This window comes from Salmo trutta, chromosome 4, assembly GCF_901001165.1.
Source record: "Salmo trutta chromosome 4, fSalTru1.1, whole genome shotgun sequence".
NCBI lineage: Eukaryota > Metazoa > Chordata > Actinopteri > Salmoniformes > Salmonidae > Salmo > Salmo trutta.
In genome coordinates, this window is record NC_042960.1 from 57,216,163 (window position 1) to 57,232,568 (window position 16,406).

Genomic DNA, 16,406 nt, shown 5'->3' on the forward strand with positions numbered 1-16,406 from the left:
GACCGACATCCCCTTAGACATGCATGTCTGCCGGCCTCCAGTCATCAAAGTAGCAGTGTTCATGCTACATAGACACACATATCGACTGATGTATTGATCCTTATCCATTCAGTTCATGAGTGCTATGTAAATGCAGGACAGGAAGCAGGGAGAGAGGGAGAGAGCGAGCAGGACTCTCTGCCCTTCTGAAATGTTAGCACTAACAAGACCTGACAGCAGACCGGGAGAGAGCGTGCGAAGTGGCCGGGTCAGGGGAGGGATGCTGCTTTAGTTTAGACTGCAATATCCATTATATTCTTTCTCCATCCATCAGTTAAATACAACAGCCTGCACCCAGCTCTTATAACACAGCCTATGACTAGGTTATCACAGTTAGGGGGTGATTCCTTGGCACAGGACACTGCTTATTCTCTCCCTAAGTGGATCAGTAGATATCACATCATCGCAATATGGCCTGGCTTCCGGCTGGGAGGAGATGGGCCAGATCTCACCACAACAACACGGCCTGCTGGTCAACCAGCTGTTGACAAATCCACTGCAGTGTAGCAGTGCCATGCCTACACGGAGAGCTGGCAGAGGCATGTTGGGCATAGCCTCATATGGACTAGATTGCTTTTATTTGTAGTGGCGTGTAATCTGGTGCTTTGCAGCATGCATGCTGAGTAGGTGCTGAATGACCATGGTTGTCCAAATGGGTTCTTCCGCTGTCCCCATAGAATAACCTTTTTTGGTTCCAGGTAGAACCCTTTTGGGTTCCGTGTAGAACCCTCTGTGGAAAGGGTTCTTCATGGAACCCGAAAGAGTTCTACCTGGAACCAAAAGTGTTCTACCAGGAACCAAAAATAGTTATTCGAAGGGTTCACCTATGGGAGCAGCCGAATAAACCCTTTGAGGTTCTAGATAGCACCTTTTTCTCTTATGAGTGTAGGCTGATGTAGGCTAATCCTTTTTTCATTCTTGTGATTGAAATGTCTCCATACCTAGTGGCTAGTTGAGATGATTGAGATGATATTGAGATGTGATGATCTCTAATCCTGAGGGAGTAAGCGGGTATCACCCTCAACATTCCACAGTCGAGGGGTGCAGACAGAGGGGTTTTGGTGTCATTTAAAATAACACAGATCCATTGAAAACCTTTTTGTTCTTTGAAGTTCAAACCATGACGATCCTGAACATCACTCACCACTGCATTAGGCCTAAATACTGTATATTGTACTCTTTTGCACTGGGCGAAAATGCTTTGGTCAGTTTTGTGGATTTGTGCCAGTAGTCATGTCTAGCTTGAGATGAAGAAGCATTTGCATATCTAAATTGGGTTAATCGTCGGGACATAGGAGTTGAAGCTGTAACATCCATGCAGAGGAGAGCTCCTTCCTGCACTCTGTGTCCTTGTATTACAAATTGCATTTCATTATCATAGACAGATAATATGTCAGTCTACCAGAGCTGAGAAATTACAAAAAAATGGAAAACTGTGGAGAATAGATGGACAGATTAAGCTTGAGAGAAAATAGTCTAAAATCCAAATCACATACAAGGAACAGACATTAAAACTATTTGTATATATACAGTTGAAGTCGAAGTTAGCATACACTTATGTTGGAGTCATTAAAACTCGTTTTTCAACCACTCCACAAATTTCTTGTTAACAAACTATAGTTTTGGCAAGTCGGTAAGGACATCTACTTTGTGCCTGACAAGTAATTTTGCCAACAATTGTTTACAGATTATTTCATTTATAATCCACTGTATCACAATTCCAGGGGGTCAGAAGTTTACGTACACTAAGTTGACGGTGCCTTAATCAGCTTGGAAAATTCTTGAAAATGATGTCATGGCTTTAGAAGCTTCTGATAGGCTAATTGGCATCATTTGAGTCAATTGGAGGTGTACCTGTGGATGCATTTCAAGGCCTACCTTCAAACTCAGTGCCTCTTTGCTTGACATCATGGGAAGAATCTAAAGAAATCAGTCAAGACCTACGAAAAAAAATTGTAGACCTCCACAAGTCTGGTTCATCCTTGGGAGCAATTTCCAAACGCCTGAAGGTACCACATTCATCTGTACAAACAATAGCACGCAAGTATAAACACCATGGGACCACGCAGCCGTCATACCGCTCAGGAAAGAGACGCGTTCGGTCTCTTCGAGATGAACGTACTTTTGTGCGAAAAGTGCAAGTCAATCTCAGAACCACAGCAAAGGACCTTGTGAAGATGCTGTAGGAAACAGGTCCAAAAGTATCTATTTCCACAGTAAAACAAGTCCTATATCGACATAACCTGAAAGGCCGCAAAGCAAGGAAGAAGCCACTGCTCCAAAACCGCCATAAAAAAGCCAGACTACGGTTTGCCACTGCACATGGGGACAAAGATCGTACTTTTTGGAGAAATATCCTCTGGTCTGATGAAACAAAAATAGAACTGTTTGGCCATAATGACCATCGGTTGGAGGAAAAAGGGGGAAGCTTGCAAGCCGAAGAACACCATCCCAACAGTGAAGCTCGGGGGTGGCAGCATCATGTTGTTGGGGTGCTTTGCTGCAGGAGGAACTGGTGCACTTCACAAAATAAATGGCATCATGAGGCAGGAAAATTATGTGGATATATTGAAGCAACATCTCAAGACATCAGTCAGGAAGTTAAAGCTTGGTCGCAAATTAATCTTCCAAATGGACAATGACCCTAAGCATACTTCCAAAGTTGGGGCAAAATGTCTTAAGGACAACAAAGTCAAGGTATTGGAGAGGCCATCAAAGCCCTGACCTCAATCCTATAGAAAATTTGTGGGCAGAACTGAAAAAGCGTGTGCAGGCAAGGAGGCCTACAAACCTGACTCAAAAACAAAACAAAAATAAGTTTGTAGATCAAACATTTAAAAAATCTAATGTCAAGGCCTTTAATCACTTATTGGACAATAATTGTAAAAAATAAAAGCATTTTATTGTATCTGACGAAGCCTTCAGAAAAATAGTGGTTGTTCCTTTACATGGTGTGATAGCTGATACTTTAGTCTATCAAAATATATATTTAAAATGTTAATATTAAGACAAATATTTGTGGGGAAAAAGTTGAGATTGTCCCATCTTTCAAGAATCCCTGACCTCTAAAACAGCAACATTTTCTCTCAGCCTCATGGCTAAACGTGCAAAATAGCTCAAGATTATCTATACAACTGCAACAAAAATACACACAAAAAAAGTGAATGTTCTATTTATTTTGGAGAAAGATTGTGCTTCGCCACTGAGCCAGCAGGTATGGCACATGTCAAACTCATTCCCCGGAGGGCCGAGTGTCTGCGGGGTTTCACTTCTCCCTTGTACTAGATGAATTAAGGTCACTAATTAGTAAAAACTCCACACTTGGTTGTCTAAGTCTTAATTGAAAGGGAAAATCTAAAACCCACAGACACTAGGCTCTCCATGGAATGAGTTTGACACCCCCGAGGTATGGTATGGGTAAATGCAATAACAATAGGATAGGCCTACTAATTGTAACAGGCATGAGCTCTTGAATGCAGTCTCATGGCCTGTTAGGTGTTCATTGTTGTTAATTAAGAGTGTGGCCTCAGGTATAAATGTTTGGCCATCAGTTAAAAATGCACTATGCAGAAATCGCACCTCCATTTCCTAGTTGCTAAAATTCTAATAGTTAGCCTAATTTCAGTTTGTGACAAAACAAATATAGTTTAGAAAATAATTGTACCATCTAAACCGCTGTGACATACCTTTAAAAAAAATGTTTTAACTCTCATCTGTTTGAAGCTGGTGTACAAAACCAAAAGTAAAAAAAACGCAAAAACTTCAGAATGGGAAACATAGAAATATAGTGCACATAGAACAGATCTACCACTTCTTAGACTTAATTTGAATGAAAACTCACATTTCTATGAATTTGGTCAGGTTGCCCAAAAAGTAGCATATTGCAGCTTTCAATCAGGGGATCCCCTTAGTTTGTGTCAGTTGGCATAAACTGGGAGAATGGGAGTGGGTTTTATCCATTTGTAAGAGTTGTGTTTTAATGGGAATGCCTCGTCAACCTATATCTGCTCTCCTTCTCCCTGGGCACGCCTATCAGTTAGTGTTACAAAACTATCTTTGCTTGATTGAAGTTCATTTATATTGTCAGATACCCTCTAAATGTAATCATTGTCTTGTTGGTGATGGTTTCTCTGTTGTTGTTGGGTCATAAGACTGGCATTTCCATGAAATGTCATTAAGTAAATACAAGCGTTTTTATCTGTTTGCGTTTCAGACATCAAGGGGCAACCTTTGCACCCACTACTGCATGGGTAGGCTCAGTGGCGATTTTATCATGGGTAGGCTCAGTGGCGATGTAAATCTTGGTGGGGCAAAAAAATATATATAAAGTGGGATGCATGCCAGCAAAGCCACAACACTAAACAATACATGAATTGCACTATAATGGTGACAAATGGTACCCACAAACTGTTAGGGCCTACATAAAGCTGTCCCAACATCTTACCACTGCAACACCTGGCTATCAGCAGAGCCTTGTCTGGAAGCGAAACCGTTAATTCAGCCTCAAAAAAAAAAAGACATAGCCGATATACCTGACTTGCTTAAACAAATGTGGTTTCTACTGAGAATTGAGATGTATAAACTATGGCATAAGGGAACGATGAGTGGATAAGAGGTAATCTGTAATTTCGATTAAGACATTAATGAGCGACGACGGACGTAGTCAATATAACTATTTGTTCTCCTTGTACACCAAGTCAGAACCGTAGGACAAATAAGGAGGGCATATAAGCAGACAATGAAAGCTCTTACAATATTCAATGATTACATTTCTCTAAAACAGGTTATAGGCTACATGTGCACCACCAAGTCAGAACAGTAGGCGAAATGAAGAGGGGTAAATAGACCAAATTATTAAGGTGAGGCACATGGGCTACTAACATCTTACTACACAACATACACTTAGTATTACTTCCTTAGCTACAGTATACATGTCTCCCTGGCATATTACACCATTTATGCAGCAGCATACAATACATTTTTGGATCACCTTGTTGTGCTGTGCTCACAGGAAGGTGGCGCGGCGGTCATTTGTGGGCAAATTTTGTCATCAGTCTGGCATTCTCTGGATTTATGGTGCATTCAAAACAACTGGGAACTCGGGGAAAAAAACAAGGTTGACGTCATTGATATTCAGGTCGTAGCTCTAGAAAGAGGGACAGATTTACAATTCCGAGTTGGATGACCTTCCAAACCGTATTTTCCCAGTCGGAGCTCCTTTATTCCCGACTTCCCAGTTGTCTTGAACTCACTGAAGTTAAGTTTTCGCATTTCCGAGTTAAGTTGTTTTGAGTGCGGCACAAATCATGCTTCATTGACAGCATGGCCAATGTTGAATGTTTATTATTTTAAACTTGGAAAAGAGCCCCTTACTCCCAGATTTCAGACCACACCGCCACTTCACTAAATAGCAAGCTAGTGATTGCAATGCTGGCAGTTAGCCACTGTCACTGATTCCTTTCAAACCACTCATTGTTGAATTTGAGATTTCCAACTTGTTGTGTAATGTTTATGTCCAATGGCCGATGAGCACCGATACATTTTATCTGTAATTTCACTTCATATAAAAAGGATTTGCCAGTAGATTGTCGACTTGATTCATGATGATGACTGCTAGCTAAGATTGAAAGTATGATGTTGACATGATCAGTCCAATCAAAGCGACTGTACATGTAACATGATTTGACATAATTTTATCTGGCCAATGACCTTGAGCCTTCTTGGATGGGCACTTCTAATGCAACTCTATGGCAGCACCCATGGGGCTAGAATTTTAGAGCTCTACCATTAGACTTGGCGGTGATGTAGTGTCCTCACGGGTGGCATAACACTGGGTAGGCAACTAGATTAAGCTGCTGGACGATTTTTGTCTGAATGGATGGTCGGGTCAGAACATAATTATAATAATTTGTACACTACAAATTGACCATAACAAAGCCCCAAAATAGATTGTATTTGAAAATAACAATAATGTAATACCTTGATTACATTGCGACACGATCATGTCTCTTGGGAAAATATTGCCTAATTTAAAACAAATGTGTACCTGGATTCCTGGTGATTTGACAAAAAAAACGTAAATCCTAAATAAATAAAAAAAAATCACTTGCGGGCAAGTTTTGTCATAAGGGCTGCCTGTTGCCAACCCCTGCACTAGCGTGGCAGGCAACGCTGACAGACGCAATTCTAGCCTATTCCCATGGAACTAACTGGGGCACAATCAAATGAGGCTGATGTTTACGCTTCCTCTGGTGCAGGTAGTGCAATGTGCATGCTATAACCTGCTGCGACTTAATAAAGATGGACGCATACTTACTCTGCATAACCAGTGGCCCACGGAAGCCTCTTCGTCTCTTTCAGAATGAGTATCGGCCGAGCAATATGATCCGCCGAGCACTCGATTTCATCCGGTGACAGTCCCAGAAACTCCGGTCTTGTGTACGGGTATTTCAGCGGTAAATCGGAGCCACCGAGAGATTCACTGTTCGAACTGCCAGCCACCATACCGCCCATAAAATTGGCCACAGCTGATTTCACCCGGGTGAGCATGTTCTTGCTGCAGCGTGTGTCCAGGCAATGCTAATGCCGGGGTCCCCTCTCTCAGAATGTCGCCTTGGCTCGGCGGCGCGTTTTGCGGACCGCAACGGTTCAGGTATGCACCTCTCTCTATCAAATCATTCTGTACCGAATGAACGCGGAAATAAACTCATGGTGAGCACAGTCATGTGACAAACCGTTTGCTTGTTGGATTAGGTCGCGTACCTATCGCGCTATGACGGTGAGCAGCTGTTATTGGCAAAGCGCCAGTAGGTGAAAAATGTAGGCTAATTATCCTGGAATGCCGTGGCAGGTAGGCAACAGTAGACTGTTACAACAAGAACCGACGGCAAGGTACAGTGAAAGGCACTTCAAACCAAGTGTTTGCTTGCCCTGAAATGCTCCATGCTCAGACCCTCAAAATATGGTGAGTGCAGTCAGCTGACAGATAGCCTATATCCTCTTTGGAGTAGCCTACATCCTCTTTGGAGTAGCCTAGTTGGTCTCCTTTTCTGCACGACAAAGCATTTTCTGCTCATTCTATTTAAGACTCTCCCACATCACATGCTCTTTTCAGTCATGTCAAAATTGTCCTTGTCCCATTTTCATTTTGTGTAATGGGAATAGAACTTCCACTAGCCTATGTGTCTTTAATTAGGCTATTATGGAATAACCAGGTAAATGCCGATGTTATAGTAACCATACCTATCGAGTTATGATGTTCTATGATCAATACTTTTTTTTTTGCTGTGACTAGGTGATGGGAGGATTTGACTATATTAGCTCATGTATTATGGTAGTATTTTCCAGATCTAGGTTCTCATTATGGAAGGAGCCTCTCCAATGAGAATTAAGGAACTCCTGAGACACTGCAGATGCCAAACTGGCAGCATAGATCAATCTTTAATTCATGGGTTTGTCTTTTAAGAGGTTCATTGACCTAATTACAAACAGCCAATCAGAGAAAATATATCAGACTATCTAGAGGTATATATTTCTATGCAGACAATCAAAGTGATGCTGGCGGTGATTATGTTCTATATAAAGCAAGTGTTAGTCCCTATACAGCGCCTTCAGAAAGTATTCATATCCCTTGACTTTTTCCATATTTTGTTGTGTTACAGCCTGGGTTTAAAATGGATTCAATTGGAGGAAGAAAAAAATTCACTGGCCAACACACAATACCCCATAATGTCAACGTGGAATTATGTTTTAAAAAATGTATTCAAATTAATTAAAAGTGAAATGTCTTCAGTCAAGTATTCAACCCCTTTGATATGACAAGCTTAAATAAGTTCAGTAGTAAAAAAAAGTCAGATAACAAGTTGCATGGACTGTGTGCAAAAAGTGCTTAACATGATTTTTGAATAACTACCTCATCTCTGTACCCCACACATTCAATTATCTGTAAGGTTCCTCAGTCGAGCAGTAAATATCAAACACAGATTCCATCACAGAGACCAGGGAGATTTTCCAATGCCTTGCAAAAAAAAACCGGTATATTTTAGCATGGTGAAGTTATTCATTGAACATTGGATGGTGTATCAATACACCCAATCACTACAAAGATACAGGCGATTTTCGTAAATCAGTTGCAAGAGAGGAAGGAAACCGCTCAGGGGTTTTACCATGAGGCCAATGGTGACTTTAAAACAGTTCGTTTAAAGCTGCAATATGTAACTTTTTGGGGCAACCCAACAAAATTCACAGAAATGTGCGTTATAGATCTATCATTCTCATTGAAAGCAAGTCGGAAACAGTAGATCTCTACTATGTGCTACAGTATTTCTATGCTTTACGTTTTTAAGTTATGTTTTTGTGTCTTTTGCTTAATTTTTTTACACCAGCTTTAAACAGCTGAAAATACAATATTTTATTATAAACATGCATCCTGTTTGCAACAAGGCACTAAAGTAAAACTGCAAAAAATATGGCAAAAAATTAACTTTGTCCTGAATACAAAGCATTATGTTTGGGGCAAACACAACACATCACTGAGTTCCACTCTTCATATTTTCAAGCATGGTGGTGGCTGCGTCATGTTATGGGTATGCTTGTCATTGGCAAGGACTGGGGAGTTTTTCAGAATAAAGAAACGGAATGGAGCTAAGCACAGGCAAAATCCTAGAGGAAAACCTGGTTAAGTCTGCTTTCCACCAGACGCTAGGAGATGAATTCACCTTTCAGCAGGGCAATAACCTAAAACACAAGGCCAAATCTACACTGGAGTTGCTTACTAAGAAGTCAGTGAATGTTCCTGAGTGGCCAAGTTGACTTAAATCTACTTGAAAATACAGTACTGTATATGGCAAGACCTGAAAATGGTTGTCTAGCAACGATCAAGAACCAATTTGACAGAGCTTGAAGAATTTTGAAAAGTATAATGGGCAAATGTTGCGGAATGGTGTGGAAAGCTCTTAGAGACTTAGACGAAAGAGAGATTATATCATTCTGTATTTCATTTTCAATAAATTTGCACAGAAAAAACATGTTTTCACTTTGTCATGGGGTATTGTGTGTAGATGGGAAAGCAAGAAAATCTACCTAATCCATTTTGAATTCAGGCTATAACACAACAAAATGTGGAATAAGTCAAGGGGTATGAATACTTTCTGAAGGTACTATATATCCTAGTTTCAAAATGAAGTCTGGATGATTTCCTTTCATGCTGCTGCCAGAGACTTTATGAGGCTGCAGTATTACTGTATGAGAAAATGTAAGGAAATGACGACGCAACACCAGATTGCAGAAGGTGATGTGGTATTGATGATGAAAATGATTGCCAATCAATTATTACGGACTTCTGTTGTCTGCAAGATGAGCTCAAATCAATCAGGCTCTTGTTTCCTCTGACAGAAAAGTATTGAAATCCAGAATCAACCCAGTCAACTCACTTATATTGCTGGTTGAATTTAAAGGCTAAGCATCTTCAGGATTGTTGTTTTATATAATGTTATTTCTGCTCAGGGCTGTGAGGTAGAATAGGGTGTATTCAAGCACACTACGGTCAGAACAAACATGCTAGGGTCTTGGGCATGCACCCATGACTTGGTCAGTGATAGCTGAGATTGATTTGAATTTAAAAAACATTTTATTTCACCTTTATTTAACCAGATAGGCTAGTTGAAAACAAGTTCTCATTTACAACTGGGACCTGGCAAAGATAAAGCGAAGCAGTGCGACACAAACAACAACACAGAGTTACACATGGAATAAACAAACATACAGTCAATAACACAAAAGGGAAACAAAGAGAAAAGAAAGTCTATATACAGTGTGGGAAAAGGAGGTGCAAAGGAGCAAAAAAAAAATAACAGTATGGGGATGAGGTAGTTGGATGGGCTATTTACAAATGGGTATGTACAGATGCAGTGATCTGTGAGCTGCTCTGACAGCTGGTGCTTAAAACTAGTGAGGGAGATATGAGTCTCCAGCTTCATTTATTATTTTTATTTTTTTGCAATACGTTCCAGTCATTGGCAGCAGAGAACTGGAAGGAAAGGCAGCCAAAGGGGGAATTGGCTTTGGGGGTGACCAGTGAAATAAACCTGCTGGAGCGTGTGCTGCTATGGTGACCAGTGAGCTGAGATAAGGCAGGGCTTTACCTAGCAAAGACTTATAGATGACCTGAAGCCAGTGGGTTTGTCGACGAATATGAAGCGAGGACCAGCCAACGAGAGCATACAGGTCGCAGTGGTGGGTAGTGTATGGGGCTTTGGTGACAAAACGGATGGCACTGTGATAGACTGCATCCAATTTGCTGAGTAGAGTGTTGGAGGCTATTTTGTAAATGACATCGCCGAAGTCAAGGATCGGTAGGATAGTCAGTTTTACGAGGGTATGTTTGGCAGCATGAGTGAAGGATGCTTTGTTGAGAAACAGGAAGCCGATTCTAGATTTAATTTTGGATTGGAGACGCTTAATGTGAGTCTGGAAGGAGAGTTTACAGTCTAGCCAGACACCTAGGTATTTGTAGATGTCCACATATTCTAAGTCAGAACCGTTCAGAGTAGTGATGCTGGACGGGCGGGCAGGTGCAGGCAGCGATCGGTTGAAGAGAATGCATTTAGTTTTACTTGCATTTAAGAGCAGTTGGAGGGCACGGAAGGAGAGTTGAATGGCGTTGAAGCTCGTCTGGAGGTAAGTTAACACAGTGTCCAAAGAAGGGCCAGAAGTATACAGAATGGTGTTGTCTGCGTAGAGGTGGATCAGAGAATCACTAGCAGCAAGAGCAACATCATTGATGTAGACAGAGAAAAGAGTCGGCCCGAGAATTGAACCCTGTGGCACCCCCATAGAGACTGCCAGAGGTCCGGATAACAGGCCCTCTGATTTGACACACTGAACTCTGTCTGACAAGTAGTTGGTGAACCAGGCGAGGCAGTCATTTGAGAAACCAAGGCTGTTGAGTCTGCCGATAAGAATGTGGTGATTGACAGAGTCGAAAGCCTTGGCTAGGTCGATGAATACAGCTGCACAGTATTATCTCTTATCAATGGAGGTTATGATATCGTTTAGGACCTTGAGCGTGGCTGAGGTGCACCCATGACGGTGGGATTGGAAATGGTTGGCGATCTGTTTTGTTAACTTGGCTTTCAAAGACCTTGGAAAGGCAGGGTAGGGTAGATATAGGTCTGTAGCAGTTTGGGTCTAGAGTGTCTCCCCTTTGAAGAGTGGGATGTCCGCGGCAGCTTTCCAATCTTTGGGGATCTCAGACGATACGAAAGAGAGGTTGAACAGGCTAGTAATAGGGGTTGCAACAATTATGGCTCATAATTGTAGAAAGAGGGTCCAGATTGTCTAGCCCTGCTGATTTGTAGGGGTCCAGATTTTGCAGCTCTTTCAGAACATCAGCTATCTGGATTTGGGTGAAGAAGAAATGGGGGAGGCTTGGGCAAGTTGCTGTGGGGGGTACAGGGCTGCTGACCAGGGTGGGGGTGGCCAGGTGGAAAGCATGGCCAGCCGTAGAAAAATGCTTATTGAAATATTCAATTATCGTGGATTTATTGGTGGTGACAAGTGTTTCCTAGCGTCAGTGCAGTGGGCAGCTGGGAGGAGGTGCTCTTATTCTCCATGGACTTTAGAGTGTCCCAGAACTTTTTGGAGTTTGTGCTGCAGGATGCAAATTTCTGTTTGAAAAAGCTAGCCTTTGCTTTCCTAACTGCCTGTGTATATTGGTTCCTAACTTCCCTGAAAAGTTGTATATCACGGGGGCTATTCGACGCTAATGCAGTGCACCACAGGATGTTTTTGTGCTGGTTAAGGGCAGTCAGGTCTGGAGTGAACCACGGGCTATATCTGTTCCTAGTCCTACATTTTTTAAATGGGGCATGCTTATTTAAGATTGTGAGGAAAGCACACGTGAAATTAACGTCAATGTCTGCAGTCACCAAGAGAACTGGCATGTAGTGGAACAAACGAGAGAAGAATGCCCGAAACAGTCTTTGTGTGATGGAGAGGAGATCTCAATTGCCAATGATAAGTAATAGTGTTTAACATCTGGTGTTTGAGGTTTGTTACAGAAGTTAGATTTGCTCAAGGGGTTTACAATTGACTTCTTGGCATTATGGGTGTGTGCTATCCCCAAGGGAAAATAATACCTTTGCGACCTCCCTGTTCTACCAACCTGCATGAACATAAGGCTATACCCTAGACATGTGTTGGTTTCAACAATAGAGGCATTTTTAAGTATTTTTCCATTGTCAGCCAAGAGTGTCTGAAAATGTTCCTACTTTTTGACATTATAGTCATTTAGCAGACACTCTTATCCACACCAGTGAACAGTGACCTGACTGACAAACAGCTGGATGATTGGTCAGGCAGCTTGTGTTGTTGTATTGTGAGTCGTGTCTTGTTGGCTGTGATCCCATCTCCACACTAGAGCTTTATTTATTTATTCTGGTCCAGCAGAAGGAGCTCTGGCTGTGATTTTATCAGCTCATCAATGTTTTTTCCTTCAATTTTAACGCTTTTAACAGCTTTTCTTGCGTCACAAGAATGTTATTTTTCCATTAATTTAGGGTCAAATCCTTACTTAACCTCTGTGTGTTAAACTAACATTGGATTAACGTCAATGCCTAATGCACGTGAAAATCAATTATGTTGAATACTGTATTCACACTACAAAAACATCTCATCAGATTTGTGATCTTTCTCTCTATCCCTCTCCCTCTCTGTGTTTTGTTTGAGTTGGAGGTCTGTCTTCAGAGAGGGATAGACCATCTCTGTTTTGTCATGAGTGGATTATGCCTGTGATGAGACATTGAGGGATGAAGCCACTGGTGTGTGTGTGTGTGTGTGTGTGTGTGTGTGTGTGTGTGTGTGAGGAGGTGGGGGCGCTAGATATCAGCCCACTAGGCCTAAAGATGGGCGGGACACAGATGGACGGACAGACAGACTGTCATCCACTCATTCAAGATCCTTAACTACACCATCAGATTATCCATGGGATTTTATGTGTGTGTGTGTGTGTGTATCATGAGTCATGGTAATGACTCGACAAAGCTCAGAGCTTTGCACAGTGCTTTGTTCGGCTGATTAGAGGATCTGACCAGCTTTGCATTAAGAGTCCCGTGTGGCTCAGTTGGTAGAGCATGGTGTTTGCAACGCCAGCGTTGTGGGTTCGATTCCCACGGGGGACCAGTGCGGGGGGAAAACATTTATGAAATGTATGCATTCACTACTGTAAGTTGCTCTGGATAAGAGCGTCTGCTAAATGACTAAAATGTAATCATCAAATCAAATGTATTTATAAAGCCCTTCTTACATCAGCTGATATCACAAAGTGCTGTACAGAAACCCAGCCTAAAACCCCAAACAGCAAGCAATGCAGGTGTAGAAGCACGGTGGCTAGGAAAAACTCCCTAGAAAGGCCAAAACCTAGGAAGAAACCTAGAGAGGAACCAGGCTATGAGGGGTGGCCAGTCCTCTTCTGGCTGTGCCGGGTGGAGATTATAACAGCACATGGCCTAGATGTTCAAATGTTCATAAATGACCAGCATTGTCAAATAATAATAATCATAGTTGTCGTCGAGGGTGCAACAAGTCAGTAACACAAGAGTGTCAGTTGGCTTTTTCATAGCCGATCTTTGAGAGTATCTCTACCGCTCCTGCTGTCTCTAGACAGTTGAAAACAGCAGGTCTGGGACAGGTAGCACGTCCGGTGAATAGGTCAGGGTTCCAGCAGGTCTGGGACAACAGGTCTGGGACAGGTAGCACGTCCGGTGAACAGGTCAGGGTTCCATAGCTGCAGGCAGAACAGTTGGAACTGGAGCAGCAGCACGGCCAGGTGAACTGGGGACAGCAAGGAGTCATCAAGCCAGGTAGTCCTGAGGCATGGTCCTAGGGCTCAGGTCCTCCGAGAGAGAGAGAGAAAGAAAGAAAGAGAAAGAGAGAATTAGAGAGAGCATATTTAAATTCACACAGGACACCGGAAAAGACAAGAGAAATACTCCAGATGTGACAGACTGACCCTAGCCCCCCGACACATAAACTACTGCAGCATAAATACTGGAGGCTGAGACAAAATGTCACCATGTCATTGGATTTCGGTTAAAACAGTAATGTAAATGTAAGAGAAGGTGGGAATGAATCAGCATACCAGGGTCACATTGAGACAATGCATCCAGGTTTCCCTCCTCCGGTCCTCTGGTACAGCCAACATACACATTTTTATTGTGGCCCTGGACAAAAAAACTGATTCAACAAGGGCTTGATGATTAGTTGACAAGTAGAATCAGGTTTGCTTGTCTGGGGCCACAACAGAAATATGTTCTATTGGGGGTACCACTGGGAAAAAACTGAATCAACGTTGTTTCCACGTCATTTTAACCCCAAAAATATAAGTGATGACATTGAATCAATGTGGAAAACTCATTGGATTTGCAAAAAGTCATCTATGTAAGGTCATTTCATGTTTTAACCGAAATCCAATGACATGGTGACATTTTTTGTTATATTCACATTGAATTCACAAAAGTTGACAACTCAACCAAATGTAAATCAAAACTAGACGTTGAACTGACATCTGTGCCCAGTGGGTAATATCAGTGATGGAGACTTCTGTCTTGGATTTAACCTGGAACAGCTCAAATGCACTCTTCCTGACTGTCCGGTGTTGTTCTAACAGCAGCCACTCTGGAAAAATCTTACTGCTGCCCGTGGGCCACAACCCTGTAACAGAAAAGTAATAGCAGTTTTAGTGTATAATGCATACTTATGTATTACAATGGTGTGTGTGTGTGTGTGTGTGTTAGTTAAATACTAGTATATTCCTTGTATGACCACCAGGTGTCACCAAGCTCATTCAGAATCTTCCAAGGAAATTCGGCTGACTGTTCATCTGGCTTCATTCACACCAGAGATCCCAGTAGTTATCAGCAGTGGATTGAGTAAGTGTGTTGGATTAGATAAAAGCACGGAGGGACTTCACAAACAACCCCTTTGAGACTTTTTTGTTGTTGTTGTTGCTTTTTACAGTCCTTGATCTTTTGTCTTAGCTGATAGGGCCCTTGGCTTAGAATAACGTGACTGAATGAGTGTGTCTAGTAAGTGTGTTTCTCATCACACCCAATGTGATTCTGTGTGGCTACAGGGAGCATTCCATTAATTCTGTTCCAGATATTACTATGAGCAGGTCCTCCACAGTTAAGGTGCCACCAGCTGCCTGTGGACAGTACCACAGGAGGTTGGTGGCACCTTAATTGGGGAGGACGGGCTCGTAGTAATGACTGGAGTGGAATCGGTGGAATGGTATCAAATACATCACACACATTGTTTCTATGTGTTTAATGCCATTGCATTCGCTCTGTTCCAGCCATTATTATGTGCGGTCCTCCCCTCAGCAGCCTCCTGTGGACAGTACATATTCTAAGTTAACTAGGCAGGTGAAGGTGGACTGAGTCAGTTACAGTGAGTAGCTCCCTGATGGATTGCATTGTTTCCAATGACAGTCGTGTTGCTTTGAAGAGTCGACCCGTTTCACCTTGACTGGGTAGGTAAAGTCAATTTATTGAAGTCATTACACAGTAGGTGTGAACAGGCCTACTGTAAATCAATATTTTAATGATGGGTTTGAATAATCTCACATAATTATGTTTGATTATTTATGCCTGTTCATTTTGATTATGCCCAGGTATACCTGTGCCTTGTTTATGGTAGAAATGTGAAGACATATTCCTGTCCCTACTGTATAACTGAGTGTAGAACACAATGCCAGGGTGAGCCACTGACTGTACTGCAGACATGTCTAACACAACAATGTTCCCCAAGAGAATTTGAAGGTTAGATCAATTCCATTAAGCACATCTTGCTTCTCTCTGTGGATGGCATTGAGCAGCAGTCAATCTTATATAAGCTTCATAACAATCAATGTTTTGTTTTATTCTCAGATTCTGAGATCCTGTAAGGTAAAATGCAGGCATGCTCACAATACTGTATGCCACAACAATATGGAAATAGATAATTTATTCATTAATCAATAGTTATGTTCCCACAGGGGTTGTTCTATAGATCATTTGGCCTAATGAAGTACACACTGTACATTTCACCACATATGGGCTTTCAGGTTCTGTTCCAGTGAACTGTTATGACACACGATATCATAAACTATGAGAACTAACTCAGACTAACATCAGAACAACACCTTGTCGTTCATTCAGGTCCAATTAATATTAACAGATTATACCATAATGTTATATAAACAACTGGAAGGCTTGTCTGTCTCAGGATGCATCCCAAATTGTACCCTATTCCCTATAGAGCCTGGTTAAAGGTAGCACACCCTCAATCTGTTCATTAATCATTAGCGAGGACATGACAATTTGGTGAGG

At 41.9% G+C, this 16,406-nt stretch overlaps 1 protein-coding gene across 1 annotated transcript in view; it reads right to left on the reverse strand.

Annotated features, from left to right (window-relative positions):
• LOC115192681 (protein phosphatase 1H) overlaps positions 1-7,065 on the reverse strand; it is a 42,712-nt gene extending 35,647 nt beyond the window's left edge. Inside the window, exon 1 of the mRNA XM_029751450.1 lies at positions 6,356-7,065. Within this exon, the coding sequence (XP_029607310.1) occupies positions 6,356-6,588 (233 nt within the window). The 5' untranslated portion in view covers positions 6,589-7,065. The remainder of the gene's footprint in view (positions 1-6,355) is intronic.
• Positions 7,066-16,406: the final 9,341 nt, after the last annotated feature.